The sequence below is a fragment of the Corythoichthys intestinalis genome, chromosome 2 (genome assembly GCF_030265065.1).
Source record: "Corythoichthys intestinalis isolate RoL2023-P3 chromosome 2, ASM3026506v1, whole genome shotgun sequence".
NCBI classification, from domain to species: domain Eukaryota; kingdom Metazoa; phylum Chordata; class Actinopteri; order Syngnathiformes; family Syngnathidae; genus Corythoichthys; species Corythoichthys intestinalis.
Window position 1 is genome coordinate 49,773,478 of NC_080396.1, and position 24,098 is coordinate 49,797,575.

The 24,098-nt window shown below is 39.6% G+C and overlaps 1 protein-coding gene across 1 annotated transcript in view; it reads right to left on the reverse strand.

Annotated features, from left to right (window-relative positions):
* The window catches only part of LOC130907800 (FERM, ARHGEF and pleckstrin domain-containing protein 1-like), a 69,963-nt gene extending 47,703 nt beyond the window's left edge, over positions 1–22,260 (reverse strand). Inside the window, exons 1-2 of the mRNA XM_057823268.1 lie at positions 22,057–22,260; positions 14,132–14,343 (exon numbers count right to left, since the gene is read on the reverse strand). Of these exons, the coding sequence (XP_057679251.1) occupies positions 14,132–14,305 (174 nt within the window). The 5' untranslated portion in view covers positions 14,306–14,343; positions 22,057–22,260. The remainder of the gene's footprint in view (positions 1–14,131; positions 14,344–22,056) is intronic.
* Positions 22,261–24,098: the final 1,838 nt, after the last annotated feature.

The following is a 24,098-nucleotide window of genomic DNA, read 5'->3' on the forward strand; positions in this document are numbered from 1 at the left end:
AAAAAAAAAAAAGAAAGAAAACGATGGATGCAAGTCAACACACGCATCTGCAGGTTCCATGAGAAAAAAACAGGATTCAGCAAGGGTAATACATATTAGAGCGCTTATTTACACATATTCATTTTATATTTTCTTTTTACAAATTTGAAAAAAAGGTTTCATTAGGATCTTATTTTTCAAATTTTTGGATTCTCCGATAATTGCTTCATGTTGCAGGTATAAGGGTTAGGTGCCAAGTGTAAACATTGACACAGTACTGGACATAAGTACAACAAAGATTCAACAGAAGCATAAAGTCATGCAGGGCTACAGTGCAGAGCAAAATATAACTGATAGTCATATACAGTTAAAAGGCATTACATACAATAAGGCTGCAACAACTAATCTAGGGCTGTCCCTAACGACTATTTTTCTCACAACTTTTTTTTAACAATTAGACGACTAATCTAAGATTTTGTTGTTGTTGTTGTTTTTTTTAACTAATCTAGTAATTAAATTGTTGATGTTTATTGATTCACAAAAAAACCTTTTGGAACACTTAAATTATTTATTAAAGTACGAATAAACACGTAAATAACAATAATAAATCCCAAATAAACAATGAGGTCAAATGCTGATAGCATTAACTAGCGCAAAAGAATGGAATGTCAACAGATTCAGAACACTGTGACTTCACCTTTTTAACATGATTCAAACAATTCTTAAAAAAACTACTTATTAAAAATATGTAGCTTTAATATCATAGCATACTACTATATGTACAGTATATACAGTGTGTCACAAAAGTGAATACACCCCTCACATTTCTGCAGATTTCATGGGAAAACACTGACAAAATGAGACTTTGACACAATGAAAAGCAGTCTGTGGGCAGCTTAAATAATAGAGTTAATTTATTTTCCCCTCAAAATAGTGCTATTAATATCTAAACCCCTAGCAACAAAAGTGAGTACACCCCTTAGAAACGACATCCCTAAATGTCCAAATTGAGTACTGCTTGTCATTTCCCTCCAAAATGTCTTGTGACTCATTAGTGTTATTAGGTCCAGGTGTGCATAGGGAGCAGGTGTGTTCAAATTTGTAGTGCAGCTCTCACATTCTCTCATTCTGGTCCCTGAAAGTTGCAACATGGCACCACATGGCAAAGAACTCTTTGAGGATCTTAAAAGACTTATTGTTGCGCTACATGAAGATGGCCAAGGCTACAAGAAGATTGCAAACACCCTGAAACTGAGCTGCAGCACAGTGGCTAAGATCATCCAGCGTTTTAAAAGAGCAGGGTCCACTCAGAACAGGCCTCGGGTTGGTCGTCCAAAGAAGCTGAGCCCACGTGCTGAGCTTCACATCCAAATGCTTTCTTTGAAAGATCGTCGTACGAGTGCTGTCAGCATTGCTGCAGAGATTGAAGAGGTGGGAGTTCAGCCTGTTAGGGCTCGGACCATACGCCGCACTCTACATCAAATTGGTGTGCATGGCTGTCACCCCAGGAGGAAAGCCCGCAAACAGTTTGCTGAAGACATGTCAACAAAGATCATGGATTACTGGAACCCTGACCTATGGTCTGATGAGACGAAGATTAATTTTTTTGGTTCCGATGGTTTGAAGCATGTGTGGCGGCGACCAGGTCAGGAGTACAAAGATAAGTGTGTCATGCCTACAGTCAAGCATGGTGGTGGGAATGTCATGGTCTGGGGCTGCATGAGTGCTGCAGGTGTTGGAGAGTTCCATTGAGGGAAACATGAACTCCAACATGTACTGTGAAATACTGCAGCAGAGCATAATCCCCTCCCTCCAGAAACTGGGTCGCAGGGCAGTGTTCCAGCATGACAATGACCCCAAACACACCTCCAAAATGACCACTGCTTTACTGAAGAGGCTGAGGAAGGTGATGGACTGGCCAAGCATGTCTCCAGACTTGAACCCAACAGAACATCTTTGGGGGATCCTTAAGCGGAGGGTGGAGGTGCGCAAAGTCTCAAATATCCGGCAGCTCAGCAACGTCGTCATGGAGGAGTCGAAGAGCATTCCAGTGGCAACCTGTGAAGCTCTGGTCAACTCCATGCCCAGGAGAATAAAGGCAGTTCTGGCAACCCCTGGCACTTTTGTTGCCAAGGGTTTAGATATTAATGGCTATATTGAGTTATTTTGAGGGGAAAATAAATTAACTCTATTATATAAGCTGCACACAGACCACTTTTCATTGTGTCAAAGTGTCATTTTGTCAGTGTTGTCCCATGATAAGAAATCTGCAGAAATGCGAGGGGTGTACTCACTTTTGTGATACACTGTTATAATATAAAGTAAGTAGGATTAGTGAAGTCATGGACTACAGTAAGCAGGCCAGTGTTTCCATTTTTTTTTTTTTAAATAATTTAAAAAATATATTTTTCTACTAGCGCAGGGGTCGGCAACCCAAAATGTTGAAAGAGCCATACTGAAAAAAACAAAAAACAAATATGTCTGGAGCCGCAAAAAATTAAAAGCCTTACATAAACCTTGTGATGAAGGCAACACATACTATATGTATCTATATTTGCTATATCATCCTACTACTAAAATGATTAAGTTGGCTACAAATACATAATGACCCTTCATGATTAAATGTTTATTTTCCCTGCTGTGCATCCTATAGAGTGACGAACCACGTGACGACTCTGTTGTACGCCGCCGCCTCATGTTTAACGTCATTACAATATTAATGAATTAGAAGAATGTTTCTGTCGTGTTTGTCCTCCTACAGAAACCGAATGGCTATGTAAATGTATTGATATTTATTATTTATTTATGGTGCGGATTGTGAGGGGCAGTGGGGACACTTTACCTTTATCCTGCTCTGCACCAAGCACTTTTAATGGGTACTGAATACGTAGTGTTGTTGAAACGCCAATCTGAATTTCGGTATTATCCTGTCAATGACAATTAATCTCTGAATCTGAATCTGATGCAGCTCTAAAGCCACAGGTTGCTGACTCCCGCTCCAGCTGAAGCATCATCATTCTAACAAATACAATCTGCATGCTGTGCACGGACTACAGATATTGTGAGACCTACAGCTTTAAGGAGCAGCAACAGAGTAGATAAATAAATGTCAAATAAATGTTAATGATGCACGTTGATACGGCACAAATTAAGGCAGCGTCAATACAAAATGTCATTATTTAGTGAGTTTTAGAGAATTTACCCACGGAACTAATGTTAGCGACTTATATAGTTACCAGGAGTAAGGGTTTAGTTAAGGAAAAAGCCAGATACATGAAGCTTCCTCTTGCGAGTTATGTACGAGTGTAAGGTGTTTCGTATCGTGTACTTTTGGATGTAATTAAAACGACTCGTCTTAGCTCTGTGGTTCAACACTCCACGCCAGACTCCTATCCTTGCATGCTACAGTTAGTTAGTTAGGTTATATGGACTTACGATCTACCAGCTTGTTGTCTCCCGTCGTCTTCCAAAATTACAACTGGATGACGGCGCGTCAGGTGTTCATTCGTGGCCGACGTGCTGCCGTGGAATGCAAGCTTGTTTTGTTTGAATAAGTCCATGCTTTGGCCACTCTGGTATACTTTTTTGGCTTTGTGCCACTTTCCCCGCTTACATCCCGAACGTCCGTCATTCTTAATTTTCCACGTGTATATATATTTTTTAACCCTTCATTAATCGTCGACGGGATGGCGTGCCCGTCGACGCATTTATGTCATCGATGACTTGGACTACGTCAACTAGTCGGGACAGCTCTTATCGATTAAATCTGTTATGCCAACGAATTTCATTATCGTTTATTTTTGGCAACTAATTGTGGGTGTACTCCATGTAAGTGCATATGCAGTAGCGACAGTGAATTAATACAACAATGGCAGTGTTGAGTAACTCGACTGCAGCTCAGGCACATGATCTACAAAAACATCACAAACATGGCAACATTTCACCTAAAACAAAGTGAAGCGAAGAATCACCTGCAATTCGCAAAATGGACTTGGCACGTACCATGTAATTTCTGTGATAAGAACACAAATGTAAAACAGAATCAATTCATTAAGCACAATTTAGCAGGTTGTTCAACAGTTTGTGCGTGGGTGTAACCTATCACATGGATGTATTGAACCGTTTTGGTTTTGCATGTTCAGTTTGGTTCAGTTGCATACCGTTTCAGTTTTATTTTATGCAATTTTTTCCTCATAAAATTATTAGCGCGAGCTAAGGTAAGCGGAAGTGAAGTTCAGTGGCAGTTTCTGCACGGACACTGTCAGTGTTTGACAATAACTACAGTTTATCACGTTTGAAAAACATCCATCCATCCATTTTCTCCCGCGAATTTGAGGTCAGTATTTGAATTATTGTTTTATTAATCATTTCATTCATGTTTAAGTAGAATAAATATATGTGAATGAATAATTACTATTACTGTTATATAGAATTTGAATTCGACAGAAATGTCCCAATTTAGCTTGACAAATGTTTTTCCATTTTTGATCAAATGTATGTTGTTTAGTTTCTTTAGAAAAAGTCACTGACACAATTTACATCAGCACTTTGCCAATACATGAAAAATGTCAATCAGCATGAATTTTTTATTTGATTGAACTGAACTTTACCTGATTTGTGTAAAAGTTGAGAAAAAGTTTTTATACTCAGAACCTTTAAACAAATGTTATATCCTTAAAAGTACAATTGTACTTTTTAGTCAGAAAGCTATAATAAAATATCATTTTTGAAGGAAGTACTCATTCATTTTGTTTTCATTGTTACTTAGAACATGCCTGAAACAATTTCAAGTTAAATTACAAAGGGAATTACAAAAAAGTGACATTTATCTGATTAATCGTGTAATTGATCGTCCGACTGATTATGAAAATTATCGTTAGTTGCAGCCCTAACATGCAAGTAGTAGTAGTAGTAGTAAAGTAAGGTCATGTGGGGATTGCTTAAATCAGATGCAAATTGTCTTTACGTTTCGTCATTAGTGTAAAGCTACGATATAGTTAACAACAGAAGAATAAATGCTGGTATAACCTAAAGCTTACAAAAAGATCTGAAGCATTCAACTTTCCTAAAGCGCCTCAGCAAACACCTGACCTATGTTGTATAAAACTTGTATATTTCCAGGAATTACTTTTTTTTTTCTTCCGGTATGTCATGTCACTCTTCACCGCGGGGCCAAGTAAAACATTTTCACCATCTGTGCTCGGTAGCTTGGTTTTTAAACGGATGCCAACCTGGAATTGGTCAACTTTGGCAATTGAAAAGACAGGAAAAGGGAAGGTTTTCAATATATTGTGAAGCGTTCCAGCAGCTCTCATCTGGAATTGTTGCTTGCCAGTTAGTATTTTGCCTTTCAAAATGTAGTGAAAGGAGACTGGGAAGCATGAAACACTCGATCTGTAGAAATCGCAGGGACTAGAACAAATGGAAACCAGATGGGTGAGACTGATGATAAGAACCATCCGAGAAAGATGGTGGTGGTGGTGGGGGGGAGGGTGATTTGGGGGAGAGAAAAGAAGAGAAAAGCAAAAGAAAACAACCAACAAACACTACTTTTTCTTTTGCACCCCTGCTGCAAAATTTGTCGGAAAACTTTTCACTGCAGCTCATTGTCATGCACATTTACACAAGTGAGGGCGCTTTTTGCTTCAAACACTTTCATTATTTGGCCAGTCCAGATGGGAAAATACTGGAAATGCCAGGGCACAACTCCAGTCTGGCTACATCAGTAACTGTCAAAAGTGTCAACACACTTACTTCACTGACGTGGTACACACCAATATTTCACTGGTATTAAAAAACGATAAAATATAATATATACTGTCCTAAGTACTATAGTGGTACTTCTACATACGAAGTCAATTCGTTCCAGGACCTTGTTTGTAAGTCGAAATGGTCGTATGTCGAGCAGGATTTTTCCGCAGTAATACATTATAATTCCATTAATTCGTTCCACAGCCCAAAAACCTACACTAAATCCTTAATAAATACTGCTGGTACTATTTCAAATGGCAATTACACATAGCAAATCAAATAAATTATAAATAAAAATCGGAATAACTTAATAATTATAATAATAATTCCTGTAATAATGTAGCAACTCGGGTTCTAATGTGGTGGACGTTTTTTGCTGTACCTGAACGCACCGCGTGGCTGACGTGAGAGACAGAGGGAGCGAAGAGCTTGAGCTTACTTTCGTTTTCAATGTTTTCTAGAGAACACCATCAACTGCGGTAGACGTTTGTGTTGGATAAATTGTGAAATAAATGATAAAAACGAGACAAAGCTGGCAATTTCTTTGGCAATGTTACCACAATAATAAGTGTCACCTTAACTTATAAAGACTGGCGAACGGTGGTCGGAGGAGGACCGTGGAGATGTATTGTTGAGGTAGTTCACGGATGCGCACCCCACGCTCATATTTCTCTATAATTTGCATCTTCATTTAGAAGGTAAGCCTCACCTTTTTCCTTGTTTCACCACCTGTACCAACCTTTTTGAAACCTGGGTTGATTTCTCACACAAGAAAATCTGCCATGCATTCGTCTACGGTGCTCTCATGTTGTCGTATTTCTAGCATGTCGTCGGATGTAGAAACAAATAGCCAGTCAAATTTTACGTCGGATGCCAAAAAGATCGTGTGTCGAAGCGATCGTAAGTCGAGGTACCACTGTATATACTAATATATAATAGAAAATGGAAAATTTGCCAGAGAGCTGAGAGAGACTCCCAATTCTTTAAATATCCACCAACGACCAAAGTACTTCACTCAGATTAAGTTCAAAAAGCTTATACCAATGTCAAAGTCACTTCCGCTATACAACTAGAGGGGGAAAAAACCACTCCAGCATGTAGAAGATCTTCCTGTCACATACACAACAAGGCATTATGGAACTGGAAACAATGAAGATGTCTGCAGGTGACTGGCAGCAGCATGTTAGTGTGCAGCGGCTGTGTGTGTGTGCTCCACGCGTCCGTACGCACGTGGGTGAGTGAGTGCAAGCGCGCGCGTGTGCACGCTATTCCTCTTAGCACAATTGAAGCAAACAAATTAAGTACATGCACAGCCTCGTCCCATTAAGAAAGCAATTAGCTTCCCATACAGAAAGTATGTCTGCTGATGCGTCCGTCTGCAGTCTGCCGCCCGCAATAATGACCCTCGTAAATTTCATGACTCTCATAGAAACACACTCATGAGATATGGCAAGGAGACCACTGGGCTGGTTGTAATCCAAATAATGGAGAAGATACCAAAATTGAGGGTGTGTTTATTTCATTTATTGAATAAAATAAATATAACTGACACCCTAAACTTGCGGGCAGCTAATTGTAGGGCACATATAGACAAAACAACCTTTCACTCACAGTCACGACTGACCTAAAAATCTTTTGTTTTGTGGACATGGGAGGAAATTGTGAGTAACTGGGAAAACCCACACAGGTACAGGGAAAATTATGCAAATTCCATACAGCAAGGCCACAACCTAGGTTTAACCGTTATGCTAAGAACTGTAAGGCGATGTGTTACCCAGTAACCATCGCGCCACCAAAATTGCACGTAGTTTTCAACAATACATTTTAAAAATAAGCATGAATTAATTGACTATTACACTATTTTACTATACGTTTTTGAAATACTTCATCAAATGGTCCCTTAAAAACAAAATGTGGCCCTTTAGGTTGGGCTCACCGCTGTATCTCTTCTTGTTTTGACAGAAGGATGTGTTCTGCCAAATGTTTGTGCTTCCATTTATAATCTTCCATTATGAAAAAAACAAAGTAAAATTGGCTTCAAGTACCCCCCCCCCCCCCACACACACACACACACACTCGGGATACAACTCACAGCATTTGCAAAAAACAACAAGCATCCTATTTGTAGCCATGCAGAGTGGACAGAGTATAATGGCCGCATGGTGAGACACCTCCATGGGGGACGGATGAGTGTGTGTGAATGCCCTTGCTCTTTGAGTGATATCGCTGTATTCTTCCATGACAGCAAGCGGAACAACACAAGGTCCTGCTGCTGGGCCCCATCCTGAACCCTTTCACTCGGAAACCATCTCTCACTCTCTTGAGTGGTAATTCCGTACTCAATGCTCTTGCAATGGCCGTGCTTTTTTGGAGGGGACAGCTCACGCCGTGGCCTTGTCTTTAAACCCAGCACATGCCAGTACTTCCACGTGGCTCTAAATTCAAAAAGTCCAAGAAAAATAGAGGCTGTCACAAGTTGAATTGCTATTCTGTGCGCCACTAAAGGAAGTATCTGACCACAGGAATGAGTGCAAGCAATGCCGACTATTGCGTAACATAGAACCCTTTGTCTGTGGGATACTGCATGCTGCTTCCATGTGATCAATTGGTATGGGAAATGACCACTGAATGAGATATTGGTAGTGCTATGTGCTGCATTTGCTAGATAAATTCACAGTGTTTTGACTCAAACCGGAGTACTAGGAAGTGAAGTCCCCAGATTCCTGGGGGTCCGTGAGCTGAGCTTGGGGGTGTCCACAAAATAATTTACAATAAAACATGTTGTATCAAAAAATACTGCATAAATACATGAACTGACCGACATGCAAATACACCATACAAGATGGGGTAATTTAAAGGTGATATACTGCATAACTGTAACGTATCACATAAAATTATCACATCTTGTGATTTTATTAATGATTTTTTGGGGGGGAACAAAAGCCATCTCATTATAGGAGTAAAGTCCTATTTTTGAGAACAGATGGTACATTCTTCAAGAATATAGAAGTCCTTTTAGAGGTTGTGTTTCCCAGAATAAAATGGGTTCTATTATCCGAAAGAAAGTTGTATATTGAAAATTCACTCGTAAAATTTTGACTTTTTCCCCTCTTTAAACTTTCAGTCTCACATTACAATACACCAGGACAAGCCCGTCTACTGGGGAGGGCAACTGGGTATGTTGTCCCGGGCCTCAGGACCATAGGGGCCCCTGAATGACCCTTAATTTATTTTACTTTACATTCAAAGAATTCTTTTTTATTAAAATCATTGTCTGGTGAAATATTATGTTCTACTTGATATATACTTAAAAACTGCGTATGTTTTCGTGACAAGCCGGTGGCAGGGGTGGTAGCAATATACTGTAACATTAAAGTATATTTTTTTATTGCGTATTGCATTTATGGATACACATGGGAGCTATCTTTAATTTTTGGAGGCATTATAGGGACATTGTTGAAAACAAACGTCTTGAAAGCCACTGCCGTAAATTATAACACTGATTGGATAATTGTACAAACACAATAAACCATATCAGGGGTCGACAAAAATGTTAAATGTTAAAAAATGTTATTGATGTTATTCAAACAAATTGTCCTTTTTCATGATTATTGGGATCAATAACTGACGCATTGAGCTGGGCCAGTGGTTTTGATAGTGGGGCCAGTGAACTTCAAAAGCCACTAGCTCGAAGGGCCAATGGCTAATTTCCCTTATTGTCTACCCCTGCATATGGGTACAATTTGAGATACAGTGCCTTGCAAAAGTATTCGGCCCCCTTGAACCTTGCAACCTTTCGCCACATTTCAGGCTTCAAACATAAAGATATAAAATTTTAATTTTTTGTCAAGAATCAACAACAAGTGGGACACAGTCGTGAAGTGGAACAACATTTGATCCAAAACATAAAGCCAAATCTACAATGGAATGGTTCAAAAATAAATGTATCCAGGTGTTAGAATGGCCAAGTCAAAGTCCAGACCTGAATCCAATCAAGAATCTGTGGAAAGAGCTGAAGACTGCTGTTCACAAACACTCTCCATCCAACCTCACTGAGCTCGAGCTGTTTTGCAAGGAAGAATGGGCAAGAATGTCAGTCTCTCGATGTGCAAAACTGATAGAAACATACCCCAAGCGACTTACAGCTGTAATTGGAGCAAAAGGTGGCGCTACAAAGTATTAACGCAAGGGGGCCGATTAATATTGCACGCCCCACTTTTCAGTTTTTTATTTGTTAAAAAAGTTTAAATTATCCAATAAATGTTGTTCCACTTCACGATTGTGTCCCACTTGTTGTTGATTCTTGACAAAAAAATTAAATTTCATATCTTTATGTTTGAAGCCTGAAATGTGGCGAAAGGTTGCAAGATTCAAGGGGGCCGAATACTTTTGCAAGGCACTGTACATTAACACAGTATGAACTAATAAACCTAACATCTTAGTGAGGGGTTGCTGCATTGTATGACTATTGTAGTAGCGACAGTATTGCTAATGTAACACATTTAACGGAAGCCTAAGTCGTTTTCACAATTTTGTTTTACTGTAAATCAATGAAAGCAATCCCGTTATATATGCATTTAAAAAGACAGACTCTTCACTGTTGTTAGAGGGGCTGTAAATTAGTCAGTGTTCTTTTTGCTATAAATGAAATATTTTGATTTAACATCAAAAGATAAATGAGAAAATCTACATTTGTTATTATTCCCGTCAAACCCATTTGTTTTCTAGCCTGGGTGACCAGACTCACCGCTGTTCCAGCTATAGAGTCTGGCGACCAATGAGTGGTTCAAATTTCCAGGGCGGAGCAAGCCACAGCAAACAGACAGCGAAGTGGACCGATCAGCGACGGCCAGACGTGACGTTGGTAAAGCGACAACCCTTGCGCGGCGCAAGCGGAGAACCGAGAAGTTAATTGAACATGGCTAGCGCGAGACAGACTGTTGTCAAAGACTTGTGTCGACGTGTTGTTGGTAATTTAAAACGGATTTTACCGTGGATTGGAACATATTCTTGGCTCTCCTGTTCGCCATCTGTGTTGTTGTGGAGATGCGGAAGAGTGACGTTGCTCGTTAAGAATACGTCACGCAAATAAACAAATCTGATTGGACGGATCATTTTGTACTGGCTCGAGAGGCCGTTAATGAGGTGGGTCCCAGACTATTCTCACAGTGTTTGAAAAATACAGGAAGAACAGTCTGGCCGTGCCAGGCAAATTGTTTTCAGTCTGTATGTGTGGCCTCGTTTTCCCTAAAGTTTTAAGATGGATGAGAGTATGTACAATATGTACGTATTATGTACAGTACAGTAGCTGCGGATTCATACATCTTCAGTCTTGAGAATATGAACAAGAAGTGATGCATAAATGCTCCGAAATCAACAGAAATTGACCTAAAAAAAGCAATAGAAAGTGACCTGGAAATGCCTAAAAATTAACAGGAAGTGGCCCGTATGCCACAGGAAATGACCTAGAAATGTCCAAAAATCCTTCCTGTCCAGTAGAGCAAAGCATCCCCATGCAATTTTTCCAGAAATAGCATTTTCTAGTCCTAAGAGCAATCAGAGTATACATGTATGTATGTATGTATGTACGTACGTACGAAATTTTCAGTTCAAAGGGAGGTGAAGTATAGATGATGTTTATGATATTTCTCTGCCTTAATCCTCCTCCCATAGCCTATCGTGGTTTGATCTAACACACGCCCACGTACGCTTGTACACGCACAGATCAGAAAGCCACAATCCAATCATGCAACAAAAACCCCACACAGTAATCTTGTTGCGCCTGAACACGCACACCGTCTAGGTCTTTAAAGCGGCTGGTGTCCACCAAGGAAGTCAGTCATGATGAGGATGTAATGGACAGCCTTACGCGGATTAAGGTCAAGTAAGATTGCTGGATGAGATGAAATTATTGACCAATTAGAGACTTGGGTTAGAAAACAATACCGTTCTATCAGGGATCAGGAATAGTGGCTCTGTGTGCAGTTTTACTACACATTTATCATCTGATCAATTCGAATTGGGGGTGGGGCGTTTTACGAAGCAAAAGACTTCGCTGCTCCCCAGTGAATATGAAGATGTTGCAGATGTCTGCAGGGCTTTGCGTGAGTGCAAATGAGAATGAATACATGTTCAATATTACTTCTTATCTGGAATGTCCTGCCATTGCAAAACAGCGAAATAGGATTTTAAGTAATGTGCCTTCCATTAGAATACGACAATCCCTCATGAGAGTCATCAAGTGCACATTCCCGGCTAATTTTATTTAAAGCAGAAACATACTGTACATTTAGATGGATAGCTGCATGACCAAAACCTGGACTTTCCTGTATGGAAAATAAAAAATACTTCCAACTAGGGCCAGCCTGATCAATATGAGCTGCTTATCTGTGCATTCACAGGTTGCACAGGTTAGGGAGGGGGGGTGGACAAAAACAGCACAAACATGGCAGAGGACATGATTAGACAAGACAATGGCTCCCTTGTTTTCCCAGGATCAGTGATAAGAGGTGAAAGTGTTTCATTTGCTTCCTGTCGTTGAAATACTACCCCTTTGACAATAAACATAACCAAAACAGCACTATCTTACACAGTTACTTGTTTTATTTTACCAAATTAAACAGGCCAACATTTTTTGTTTCATTTTCATCAGTTTTTTAACCGATTCTAATCTATGGACAAGTTTCCGAGGTACTTCCGCTATACTTCCTGCTTTCTGCTCGCGACTTCCTTTTTCACGTTATTTAACATTGATAGCAATGGCGCTAGAGTGACATCACTCACTAAAAACCCTGGGAAAAAAAAAAAAAAACACTATTTGGAAATACCGCATCCTTCTGCCATCTCAACATGGGAAGACAACATAAAGAAATGGCTGAGGGTGACCCCAAGTAAAATATTATCGTATTTTATTGACTCTATGGCAGTGGATGGAAACGCCATCAGGAACCTGAAAAGTTACGAGGCATTCCAGTACCTGCACAGCCACAAAGTTGGATGTGTCCTCTTACATGAACACGGGAATTTTGTCATCATGAAGACGGATGTGGAACCAAGCCAGTGCCTCAATGCTATGTACCACAAAGCATGGTTGGTGGTAACCAAGGAGGGAGATGTCGAAACTGCGGGCTGTACATGTATCGCGGGTCCCAGGCGTACGTGTCATCATGCTGCCGCTGTTTTATGGAAGGTCAAGGTATGTTCTCCAAAAATACAAAACCTAAAATCTGCCGCATGAATCGACTTGTTGCCTTTGCTATTGATATTACGATGATGATTGTAATTATGAAGTTTAATAATTTATACTACAACTACTGCTGCTGTAGCTGCTACTACAACAACACAACCATAGTTCCTGGAAAGGATGCTCTTCGGTGGGTTTTACATTAACGAAGTGATAAGAACAAACATATAATCGTTTAGGTGGAGATTTTAAGTTTAGAGAAGTGATCCACATTCTTGAAATATTGTCTGCTGCTGGTTTCGGAATGTAAGGCGTATGGCGGGGTACATCCACAGTGGCACTTTGTAGCTGGTCGGTGATAAAAACATTCCCCTTCAAACCATATATTTAGGCGCTTCCAGGAGTTCGCACAGCAAAGACAGTGCCAGACCCTCATTTACATTGTGTTAAATCCATTTTTGGAGAATCTGTGGGTTCCTTTGATTTGATTTTGACTTCGTCCACATCACTTACAATTGTCACACTGACTCAAACACTATTTGTTAGCCAGTTGATAACATATTGCATTGTTGGTTCGCATGAAGCTAAGTGAACTTTCCTTGGCCATTAGCTGTTTTAGATATCCAACGTTTATTTGCTTTAGTTTTGTGAATAGTTTGACAGTAAACTTTAACTGGGGGTGCCTGAAGCGTCATAATTGTAGAACTGTTGACCATCTTCAAACTGAGGCTTTTCTAAGCGAATTGATTTGGCTGCCACCATACAGCACTTGGGCTTGAGTTTTTTTTTATTGCTCACATTTCAAAGTAAGGTTACTGGCCAGAAGGTGGCTTTCATCTTGAAAAATACTTAAATCAGGTCATTTGTATCTCGAGGCACCGCTATAAGTATTTTGTTGTCAAATAATCCATTAGTAGACAACTCTTGCGTCTTCCATCCAGCCCAGCACTCCCAGAGTTTGGCGCTATGAATAACCTAACAGCACATTGCAACAATACTCTTGAGTTTCTGAACAATGTGGAGTGTAGTACAGTGCACTCAGAGTGCATTCCCGAACGTAAGCAAAGTCGCATCCATTTCTTTGTTAAAAAGGCACCACCAAAAAGAAATACAAAAGGAAAAAAATACTCCACCCAAAAGACACAACAGATAAATAAGAAACAAGTCAAGTGTTATTTACTAAAGAACTTTCAACACAGTGCCATACAGTTTACTCACTGATATCTGGAAGACTTCCTGTGTGTCATCTAACATCTGCACCCTGATAGAGACTTTTCTTCCTGGTGCCTGTATAGGCGGACGCAGGCCGGGCTCCAGGGTAGACACCCCAAAACTTTCGGGAGCACCCAGCCTCTGGCCGGCCGTGGATTGTCTGTCAGCTGGTTCAACCATGGCAGGGCTTGTGACTTCTTCACTTGATCGGTTCCCGTCTGCTGAAGAAACAAAAGAAGGGTTGTGATTCATCTCCAAATGGCTGGCAGATTGTGTCTATTTTTCCAAATTAAACTGGCTGCGACCTCCCCAGTCAGCCATTTGAGTATTTTTATATTCTGGTCTTTAAAAAGCAGGCACATTCCACTCAGGCATTTCCGCAGACACCCAAGCTTTTACATGAGTCCTTGCCCTGGGTTGCACTGTATTTTGCGAGTGTGTAAAAATATGCATTTTACAAAAAAACTCCTTCTAACTCCAGGTAGAAGGAGGGGTACACCCTGATCAGGTTGCCAGCCAGCCGCAGGGCACATCTCATCTAGACACACACCATTCACAAATGCACTCACACCTATGGACAATTTAGAGTGTTCAATCAGCATACTATGCAGTTCTTTGGGTTGTGGCACGAACCCGTAGAAAACCCACACAGGCATAGGAAGAACATGAAAATTCCCCACAGGTAGGCCGGAGCCAGAATTGCACCCACGATCCTAGAACTGTGAGATGGACGTCCCACAGTGCCACCTTCATAATGTGAATTATTTTCAAACAAGAATAACGTAGAAAAATGCTTGTCTTTATTCAATGCTTCATTGAGTGAGTCCGCTCAAATTAACTGATGCTTTGACGCTCATGCTGCCGAGAACAGCCTCTAATTTACACAATGAATGAGTTGGCACACAACTTTTCAGACTGTACTGCAAGTTTAACGATGATTAACACATTTGTTCCTTTTATCATAGCGCTACCGAGGCATCTCTGGCCAGATCAAAGCTACAAACCTGTCAATCATCGCTAATGTTAAGTACCAATTAAACGCCAGCTTCACTGGTGACCAAGAAAAACAGTGTGGTCGCACTGCTTAGCAGGAGGGAGACTGAGAGGCTGTGGCGCTGTAGGAGCATGAAGCAGAAACCCCTTTTTTTAAAAAAAAAAAAAAAAATCAAAAACCTGATCCTTTTCACTCGATTCCGAACCACTGAAAAATGGCCCGATTTCAGATGACGTGATCGGATCGGTGACATCCTTAATTTTTAATGCCGATTAATCCAGGCTTGTGGTATATAAAAGGGATCCAGAATCTGCACACCTGCCGCTTTTATGAAGTAAATCAAAGGTTAACATGTAAAAAACAAAAACAATTGCACGTCCTGCGATGTGACCATTGCGATGGCGATGTTCAAACGATATCTTGTGCAGGCCTAATACAAACTATGAATGGAAAGCTCCTGGAAATTGAAGGAGTTCATGTATCATGAAATACCTAACAGCATCATGTAGTGTAGAGCAGCAATGTAGGAAACTGCAAAGAGGTCAAGAAAATGTTAAACAAATCTTGTTACTTGCTGACATGGGAATAGCAAATATTTTTGTTGCTGAATTTGTTCATTGATTGGACCAACATACACACATACATAAAACTGTGGCGAGACACACACAAAGGTGGGAGTAATGGTATTTTCCTACAAACCAAGCAACCAGTCCAGACTTGTGTTAAATCTTCACAAGTAGGGCAGATGAGACATGGTCTGAGAATACACAAAGACACAACCCCCTACACGCACACACACCGCAGCACACAAACCTTTCAGCACCCCCTACCTCTATCCCACACTTGATAACCCTCTGCCTCAGACAAATATCCTCTCAGACGTTCGGTGACATCACGTCTGAGGAATGTTTTAGAAGATAATCCTGAGAACACACACACATTTTACCCAAGAAATAGAAAGCTTCCGTTTTTCATTTTTCTCCAGGGTTCCATTTGGTGGTGTCCAGCCTGCGCAAACACCACCCCACTTTAATTTAGTGCCATGAAAAAAAAAAAAAAAAAAAATCAATATTTTTATTGGTAACCGGGGTGTACACATTTACATACCACGTTGATTAAAAGGTCAAGAAAGGCAAGGCTTTTTGTTGTCTACATGCACAAAATATTTCCAAGCATCTGCACGAAAAGACCCTTGGAAATGTTTACGTTTTGGAGATGTCCCTTTACTTAAGCCTGAAGGTTTCTAAAGAATACAAACAGTTAAGCTCACAGGAAATTGAAATCAATGAACTGATCTGACCTTCGATTACACACACAGGAAAAAAATGTTGGTAACGCTGTCAGTGAAACAAAAGCCACAATCGAAGACAAATAACTGGATTCAAACTGATAAATGATAGGAAACAGATTTACAAGGATTTAACAATAAAAATTGGGCATTGTTATATTTTTGCTGTCCAGCATTATCTTAGCAAACAAAAGATGATTGGTCTAATAGAAATTACTACTGCAGAACCTTTTGAAGGAACCACTGCAATTAAGACTTGTGTAACTTTGAATTCGACTTCAGTTGACTTCTTCAACTCTTAGCAGGTACTTTGATCCACTATTCATGATAAAATGTCGGGTTTCAAACTTGCCTTCTCCACACTGTAAATGTCAGATTCCTTGGCAGATGTCCAATGGTATTTACTGTACATCATTCCATTGTTCTACTATTAGCCTTTCTTGTTTTTTAGCAGCTGTGTACTGTGTCTTTATCCTGTTGTAAGAGCCATGACCTTCACCATGATCAAACTTTCAAACATTGGGTGGTTTGCTCCAGAATGCCTTGATAAATCTCGAGATTCCTTTGCACTATGCACAGATACCGTGGCGGATTTAGCAAAGCAGCCTCAGAACAACTGAGCCTGCTGTTTGTATCACTGTAAGTACGATATTGTTTTTTTATTTGTACACGTTGCACAGGAAAATCAGTGAAATAACTACAACTAAAATCACTGATCTGACTGGAATCTGCTTAAATGCATAATGACAAGCCACAATGCTTCAGGGGACAATGTTCTTTCAACAATTGTGGGTTTTTAATTTTTAAACAAAAACGTGAAAAGCACTTATTGAAAAAAACTAAATTATCAATACAGTATACTGCAGTTGTTGTTTTTTTTGTTTCAAAACAAAACAAAACACATCTTTCATGAGTTGAAGAGGCGATCATTGTCTCTTTCGAAGTGTCTAATCACAGATGACCAGATGGCATTTTACCCTAAACAGTTACAAGCCAATATCACATAAGGCAGAGTTCTGCAAACTGCTTGTTAAACCACAAGGACAAAGTCTGGCACAGTATCAGTTAGGATCTCTTCTATAACGGCAATAATAAACAATACCAAAATTAAGGATGACACGCTCTCCTTGTTACTTTGACCTATTTCTCGGCTCAGTGGGTTGAGTGATGAGAGGAAACAGGGATGCAGTAAGGGGCGAGAGGAGAATACAGAGCAAACTAGTCACATGTACACAAAGGAAGCCACTGTGGGAGCTTCTAATAGCAATGCTTTCACTCAGAGAGACGCTCACACAGCCTTTGAACTGGTGTTTCGCAGAACTTTTCCCAGGGGTTTGTGGGAGTCAAAGCCAAGCGCTGGGGTTCCCATGCAATTGTGTGGGGGTCTACTTGGGAACTACAATAACAACATGTGGATGGTAAAGTTGCATTTGACAAGATAAAGTGCCGGCACTTTAACTGGATGGCTGTCTTGGCAGTCAAAGCAACACACACTCTTTATGATGCAAGTTGAAAGAGACCAATAAATAGCCAAATGGCACACCTACAAAGAGATGATACAAAGATATCCAGGAGCAACTTTGGAATTTGGAATAGTGCGATGAAAAGACTTGAAGGGGGCATCTTTCACCTTTCAATCTTTCATTCATGCACTCATCAAGGTCATCTAGCAGCAAGAAGAACAGAACTTTGACACTGTGCAATGAACAAGCAGGTGTGAAAGGTGCGAGACCAGAAGGTCCATTCAATGAAAGTGTGGCAGGATCAGAGGTGATGCCCTCTCTGACCTCACTCTGGAGAAGGACGATAACAAATAACAACCTGGGCCTTTAATGTGATCAGTTAAGCGAAAAGGTATTGTTATGTACTGTAGGCTTGTGGCTTTCTAGCCCCAAACGACATAAGATTTGTGTACAATGCATGGTAAAAAAGCATGACGTGCAGGGCTCTGCAAAGCAGTCAAAATTTAGTAAGTAATCTCTTCTAGCCTCCCCTCCCCTCAAAAATCAAAATGTTTTGTAATGTCTATTTAATCAGAAAAATAAGATCGTAAAACTTTCCAATTTAAGAAAACATACAGAAATGACAAAAATTGTATTTCATTAGTTAAACAGTGTGTATCAATGGCAGCAAACGCGTAAAATGTTTATACCATTACAAAACTGATGCTATTTTTTGCCGTTCGTGGCATTTTTAATTGTGTGTAAGAATTAAGATAACTTTACTTCAAGAATCTCAATTTAAGTGGTTGTTTTGAAAACAGGTGTTATTTTCTGTGTTTTTAGTTTGACAATAAACCAAAAGTAAAAGCTTAAAGCTTCTTTTTTTCAAGAATTATTCCAATTATTCCACAATTATTCCACTAATCCTGAAATTAAAAATTTCATTGCTGCTACAATATGTTTAAAAAAAAAAAAAAAAGCTGGGACAGGGTCATGTTTACCACTGTGTTACAACACGTTTTCTTTTAACAATGTTCAATAAACATTTGGGTAATTGAAGACACCAATTGTTGAAGCTTTGTAAGTGGAATTCTTTCCCATTTTTACTTGATGTATAGCTTCAGCTGTCCGGGATCTCCTTTCTGGTACATTACACTTCATAATGCATCACACATGTTCAATGGGAGACAGGTCTTAAATACAGACTGGCCAGTGCAGTACCCACACTATATTACTACAACATCATGCTGCTGTAACACATGCAGATTGTGGTTTGGCATTGGCTCGATGAATTAGGCAGGAGCATCCATCAAAAACATGTTATTTGGACGGCAGCCCATGTTCCTCCAAAACCTGTCTGTACCTTTCCGTATTAATTGTGCCTTCCCCATTTTATACTATTTTCAATTTTCTCACATGAGTGGATGAACCTTACCCCACATTTGCTTGTTAATAACTGAGCAATTCAGGGACCTCCTTTTATAACCAATCATGGCCCCTATCTGTTCCCAATCAACCTGCTCACCTGCGGGATGTTCCAAAGAGGTGTTTAATAAGCATTTCTCAACTTTCTCATCCTTTTTTGCCACCTTTCCCAGCTCGTTTGTAACATGTTGCAGGCATAAAATTCTAAGTTAATGATTATTTGCTAAAAACAATAAAGTTTATCAGTTTGAACAGGAAATATCTCGTCTTTGTAGTTATTAATATAGGTTGAACATACAGTAGGTTGAATATAAGTTTTTATTCATGTTTAACCAAACTTCCTAGCTTTACTGGAATTGAATGTGAGACCGCTGGAAACAGTGGCATGAAAGCAAGCTGTTTTTTAGGGTTTGGAATATAATGGTAAACACTTGTGCCTATTTGCTGAGACATTCATGAAAAACAAAAAGCAAAAACTGCATAACTCCACATTTATCACTGCCAGGCTGCCTGCCCTCCCATTTCATAGATGGATGTCTTTCGCCTTCAATGTCAGTCAATGTGGTAATAATCCACTTGCTTGTACGTTTGTTTGCATTTTTTGTTTTTGATTATATTCTGTCCGTTTTAATAAAGGGATGGAATTTTTTTATTAAATTTTTTAAAACAATTTTTTAAATGGTTGTCAACTGCAGCTGTAGTAAAATACTACACAAACGCCTATAACCTGGAACTACGGTTGCAGCTATCGATTATTTTAGTACTTGATTAATCGATAAATTAGTTAGTTCGAATAATCGAGTAATCAGATAAGGAATATAAAAAATTAAAATACCTGAGCTGAGCCTGAAACGGTATAAAAAAATAAATAAATGAGAATCTATGGACAACAAAAACAAAAAAATGGCTAACTTACATAGCAAAAGTCAGCTAGCTTAAATGCTATAAAATGCTAACTCTTTTTTCTACAATGATCTTAACCAGAGATTGCGCTAGACTTTTTCGTTGTCTGTCATTTTGACTGACAGTGTCATAAAAATCCGGTCATAATCTATTTTTACCCGTCACTTACATTTTTAAAATGATAATAATGACATATTCAATAGTATTTAGTTTTCATTCATTTTTAATCAATATTCTGTCCGAACAAGCTTAACAAGAGGCAAACAGACAGCGGAGTGCACAAATCAGCGACGGGCAGACATGCCGTTAGCAAAGCGACGAGAGCAGGACCAGGGGAGGACGAGGGACTTGCACGCGGAAGTAAACATAGGAGGAGAACGGAGTTTATTCAACATGGCTAGCGCGAGACAGACTGTTGTCAATGTCTCGTGTCGATGTGTTTTAGCTCATTTAAAACTGAATTTACCGCGGATTGGAACATATTGTCGGCTCTCCCGCCATCCGTGTTGTTGTAAAGACGACTTTCGGCGCGCAAGAGTGACGTTGCTCGTGAAGAACACGTCACGCAAATAAACAAATCTGATTTGTCGATTGATTTTGTACCTACTCGAGAGGCTGTGTCCCAGACTTTTCTCTCAGTGTTTGAAAAATACAGGGAGAACAGTCCGGCCGTGCCAGGCAAACACTCAGTTGCCTTGACATTTTTCCGAGTAAGGCCAACGACGTCATGCATCAAGAGAGACAATAGCTAATTAATATGCTCACTCGCCACCCTGTGGTCTGGGGTGTGAATTGCAACCTGTCAAAATGACGGATGGACTTCAGTTTTTTCCGTCACCGTTTTAAAAAACCGGTCAACGACGGAAAATATTCGGTTAACGCGACCCCTGCTCTTAACAAATGATTCACACACATATTCCCACAAAAAATGGCTAAATATACCTATAAATTAAATTACAAATGCATTAAAAAAAAACTACGTCAAACAAAAATTTAGCTTATGTTGGTCTTAACAACGAGCAGCTGGATTGAGCCATGTGAAATGAGGCAGACTAGAGGGCAGTGTATCCACCCAAATCAATAAAGCTTAATGCAAACACTTTCAAAACAAACCATTACAACGCCACTTTCACTTTGATTAAACAAATATTCAAAGCAGCGAATTTAATTTTGGAATATTTTTTTTCTAATCGAATACTCGAGTTAATCGATTAATTGTTGCAGCACTACCTGGTACAGACTGTGTAATGCATTAAAAAAAAAATCATATTTATTAAGCTTATACAAAAAACTTATTGATGAATGTCAAAGTGGCCCTTGCATACTTCTGTAAGGGGCCCAATGAGAAAAGTTCCGCCATCCCTCCTGCTCTCCACTGTACAGGGACATAATGCTTTTTGTTGACAGAGTGAAAGGCTAAGATGTAGGTTAGCAGAGTAATCCTTAGGCCCTAGTAAAGATGTCAGTAGGCTAAGGATTGCTGCTTGTTAGGAAATACTGATGGTAATGTTTAGACAATATGACAAACTTGGGAGTATAACAGCAGCAAGGGAAACTAAATAAGTTGCCCAACTAGCTTCTTGAAGACAAAGCGATGTGAAAAGGATGTAAAATACTGAAAGCAGTTACTTAAGCACACTTGCAGCACAGTACTGTACAGCCAAATAAGATTTGCTGATGTGGTCCTTAGTTTTGCTGAGACTTGATGCAAATAAAATGAGATTTTACTCAAATTTGCTGGTTCACTAAAAACACTAAACATCACACAAGGTTGCTCATTCATTTAACCATAAATTGATGTTAACGCGTGCAAAACGAGTCGTCGCCGAGAGCCTACGTGTAACCTGGTTCGATAATCCGGATAGAATGATTTCTTCACCTTAAATCGTCTTTCCCGGGTGGTCCGTTGGGTTTGTCTGGATTACCGTCACCGAGCGGGAGCCGGCCAGTCGGTCCGTTTCCCGCTACGTAGATGTCCGCTCTCAGGTGGGACGTGGGCTCTGCGTGGCAGCCATTAGGACAAATGCAGGAAAACGCGAACGAAGCTTTCGGAGCTTTCTTCGGGAACAATAAGCAGTGTACCGCCTACAGTCCCGAAGCCACCCAGTGGGACCCGGCCACAATGATTTAGCTCTGTCACGCCATCTTCTGGTAGAAAAAATAAAATACCTGCACCGTTATGTCTGTCGACAAAAAAAGCTTGGCCATTTCTAGTTTCGAATTTCATTTGTATTTCCCCCTCATACTTTATTTTAAACATTTTTTAACCATAAAAATGAATGCACTTAAGAAATGTACTCAATTACTATTCCATATAATCACTTTATTGTAATATTCTTGTTCAAATGATAAATGGAGGGCGTCTTGTAGTCAGTGGCGCCACCAGGGGGTGGCCAGGGGTGGCCGTGGCCACCCCTATGAATTGGTTGGCCACCCCACTGGCCACCCCTCTTGCCAGTATATCGTTAGATTGTTGTAGCATCAGTTATGCATTTCATCCCAAAATTTTTTTTTTTGTTAAATGCAGGGCTGTCAAATTTATCACGTTAACAGCGTTTTTTTTTTGTTTTTGTTTTTTTAATTAATCACGTGAAAATATTTATCGCAATTAACGCATTCGCGGTATGACTCATTCACGCATTGCTGCAAACAGCCTACAATAGAACAGTTTTACTTATATACAGAGATAAGAGGCAGTGTCAAGTGAGTGGAGTAGATACAAGCATTCATTGGGGCCGTGCTTTTAATTGGCAAAAGCTTTGTCATCCCTCCCACAGCAAATATAAATATTGTGGGGAAGAATGACAGGAGTTGATCTTTTTCTTAATACCTTGTATTGTACCCAACGGAGAGAAGATATAGCACTTGCAGAGACCACACACAGTCATGGTTGCACCACTTCCCATCATACGTTTGGGCAGGACCAGTATAGTCGCTACAGTATCATTTACTGAAAGCTCAACAAATACACTAGATGGCAATATTTAGTCACAATATACAAACTCGCATTTATGCTTTAAGAATTACAAATCTTTCTATCAGTGGATCCCTTTCACAGAAAGAATGTTAATCATGTTAATGCCATCTTGTGGATTTATTGTTATAATAAACAAATACAGTACTTATGTACAGTATGTTGAATGTATATATCAGTCTTTTCTTATCTTTCCATTCCAAAATTAATTTACAGACAAATATGGCATATCTTAGAGATGCTTTGAATTGCGATTAATTACGATTAATTTTTAAGTTGTGATTAACTCGATTCAAAATGTTAATTGTTTGACAGCCCTAATAAATATAATTATTTTCTTTTTATGGCTGGGTTGAAACAAATAAGGTGTCTGTTTGACAGCCCTAGTTAAATGTACATCTTATGCCTAATATATACATAACACAATAAAACAGAATTGTTGTGGAACTCAAAATGTTGACTGGACAGTTATATACTATGCACATTAAATCATTAGTAACATCAAATATTACACAATACACCAAAGTATATCAGTAGCCGTGTCCTTAAGTCTTTCTGATAGTTTTCCCCTGACCTTTTTACTGCAATAATATAATGAAAACCTTAAATTATAGCTTTTAGTTTTGGCCACCCCAAGATTTTAAGTGGCCCCATCTGGCCACCCCTATGAAAAATTTCTGGAGGCGCCACTGCTTGTAGTTGTTGTGTAGTTACCACGTGATATCAGCGGGTTTTCCTTGATAACGACAATGCTTCACAGGGAACGGGCAACAGCAAGTAAAAAAACAAAACTAAACAAAAACAAAAAACCCTTTTTTCTAGTGGCGGAAATTGGCTTCTTGTTTTGTTGGAAAAAAAAAAAAGTTTTTATACTTTTTTTTGTTTGTTTTGTTTTTTAGTGGCGGGAATGGGCTTCCATGGGAAGTGCCTATTTTGGGGAATTGAAA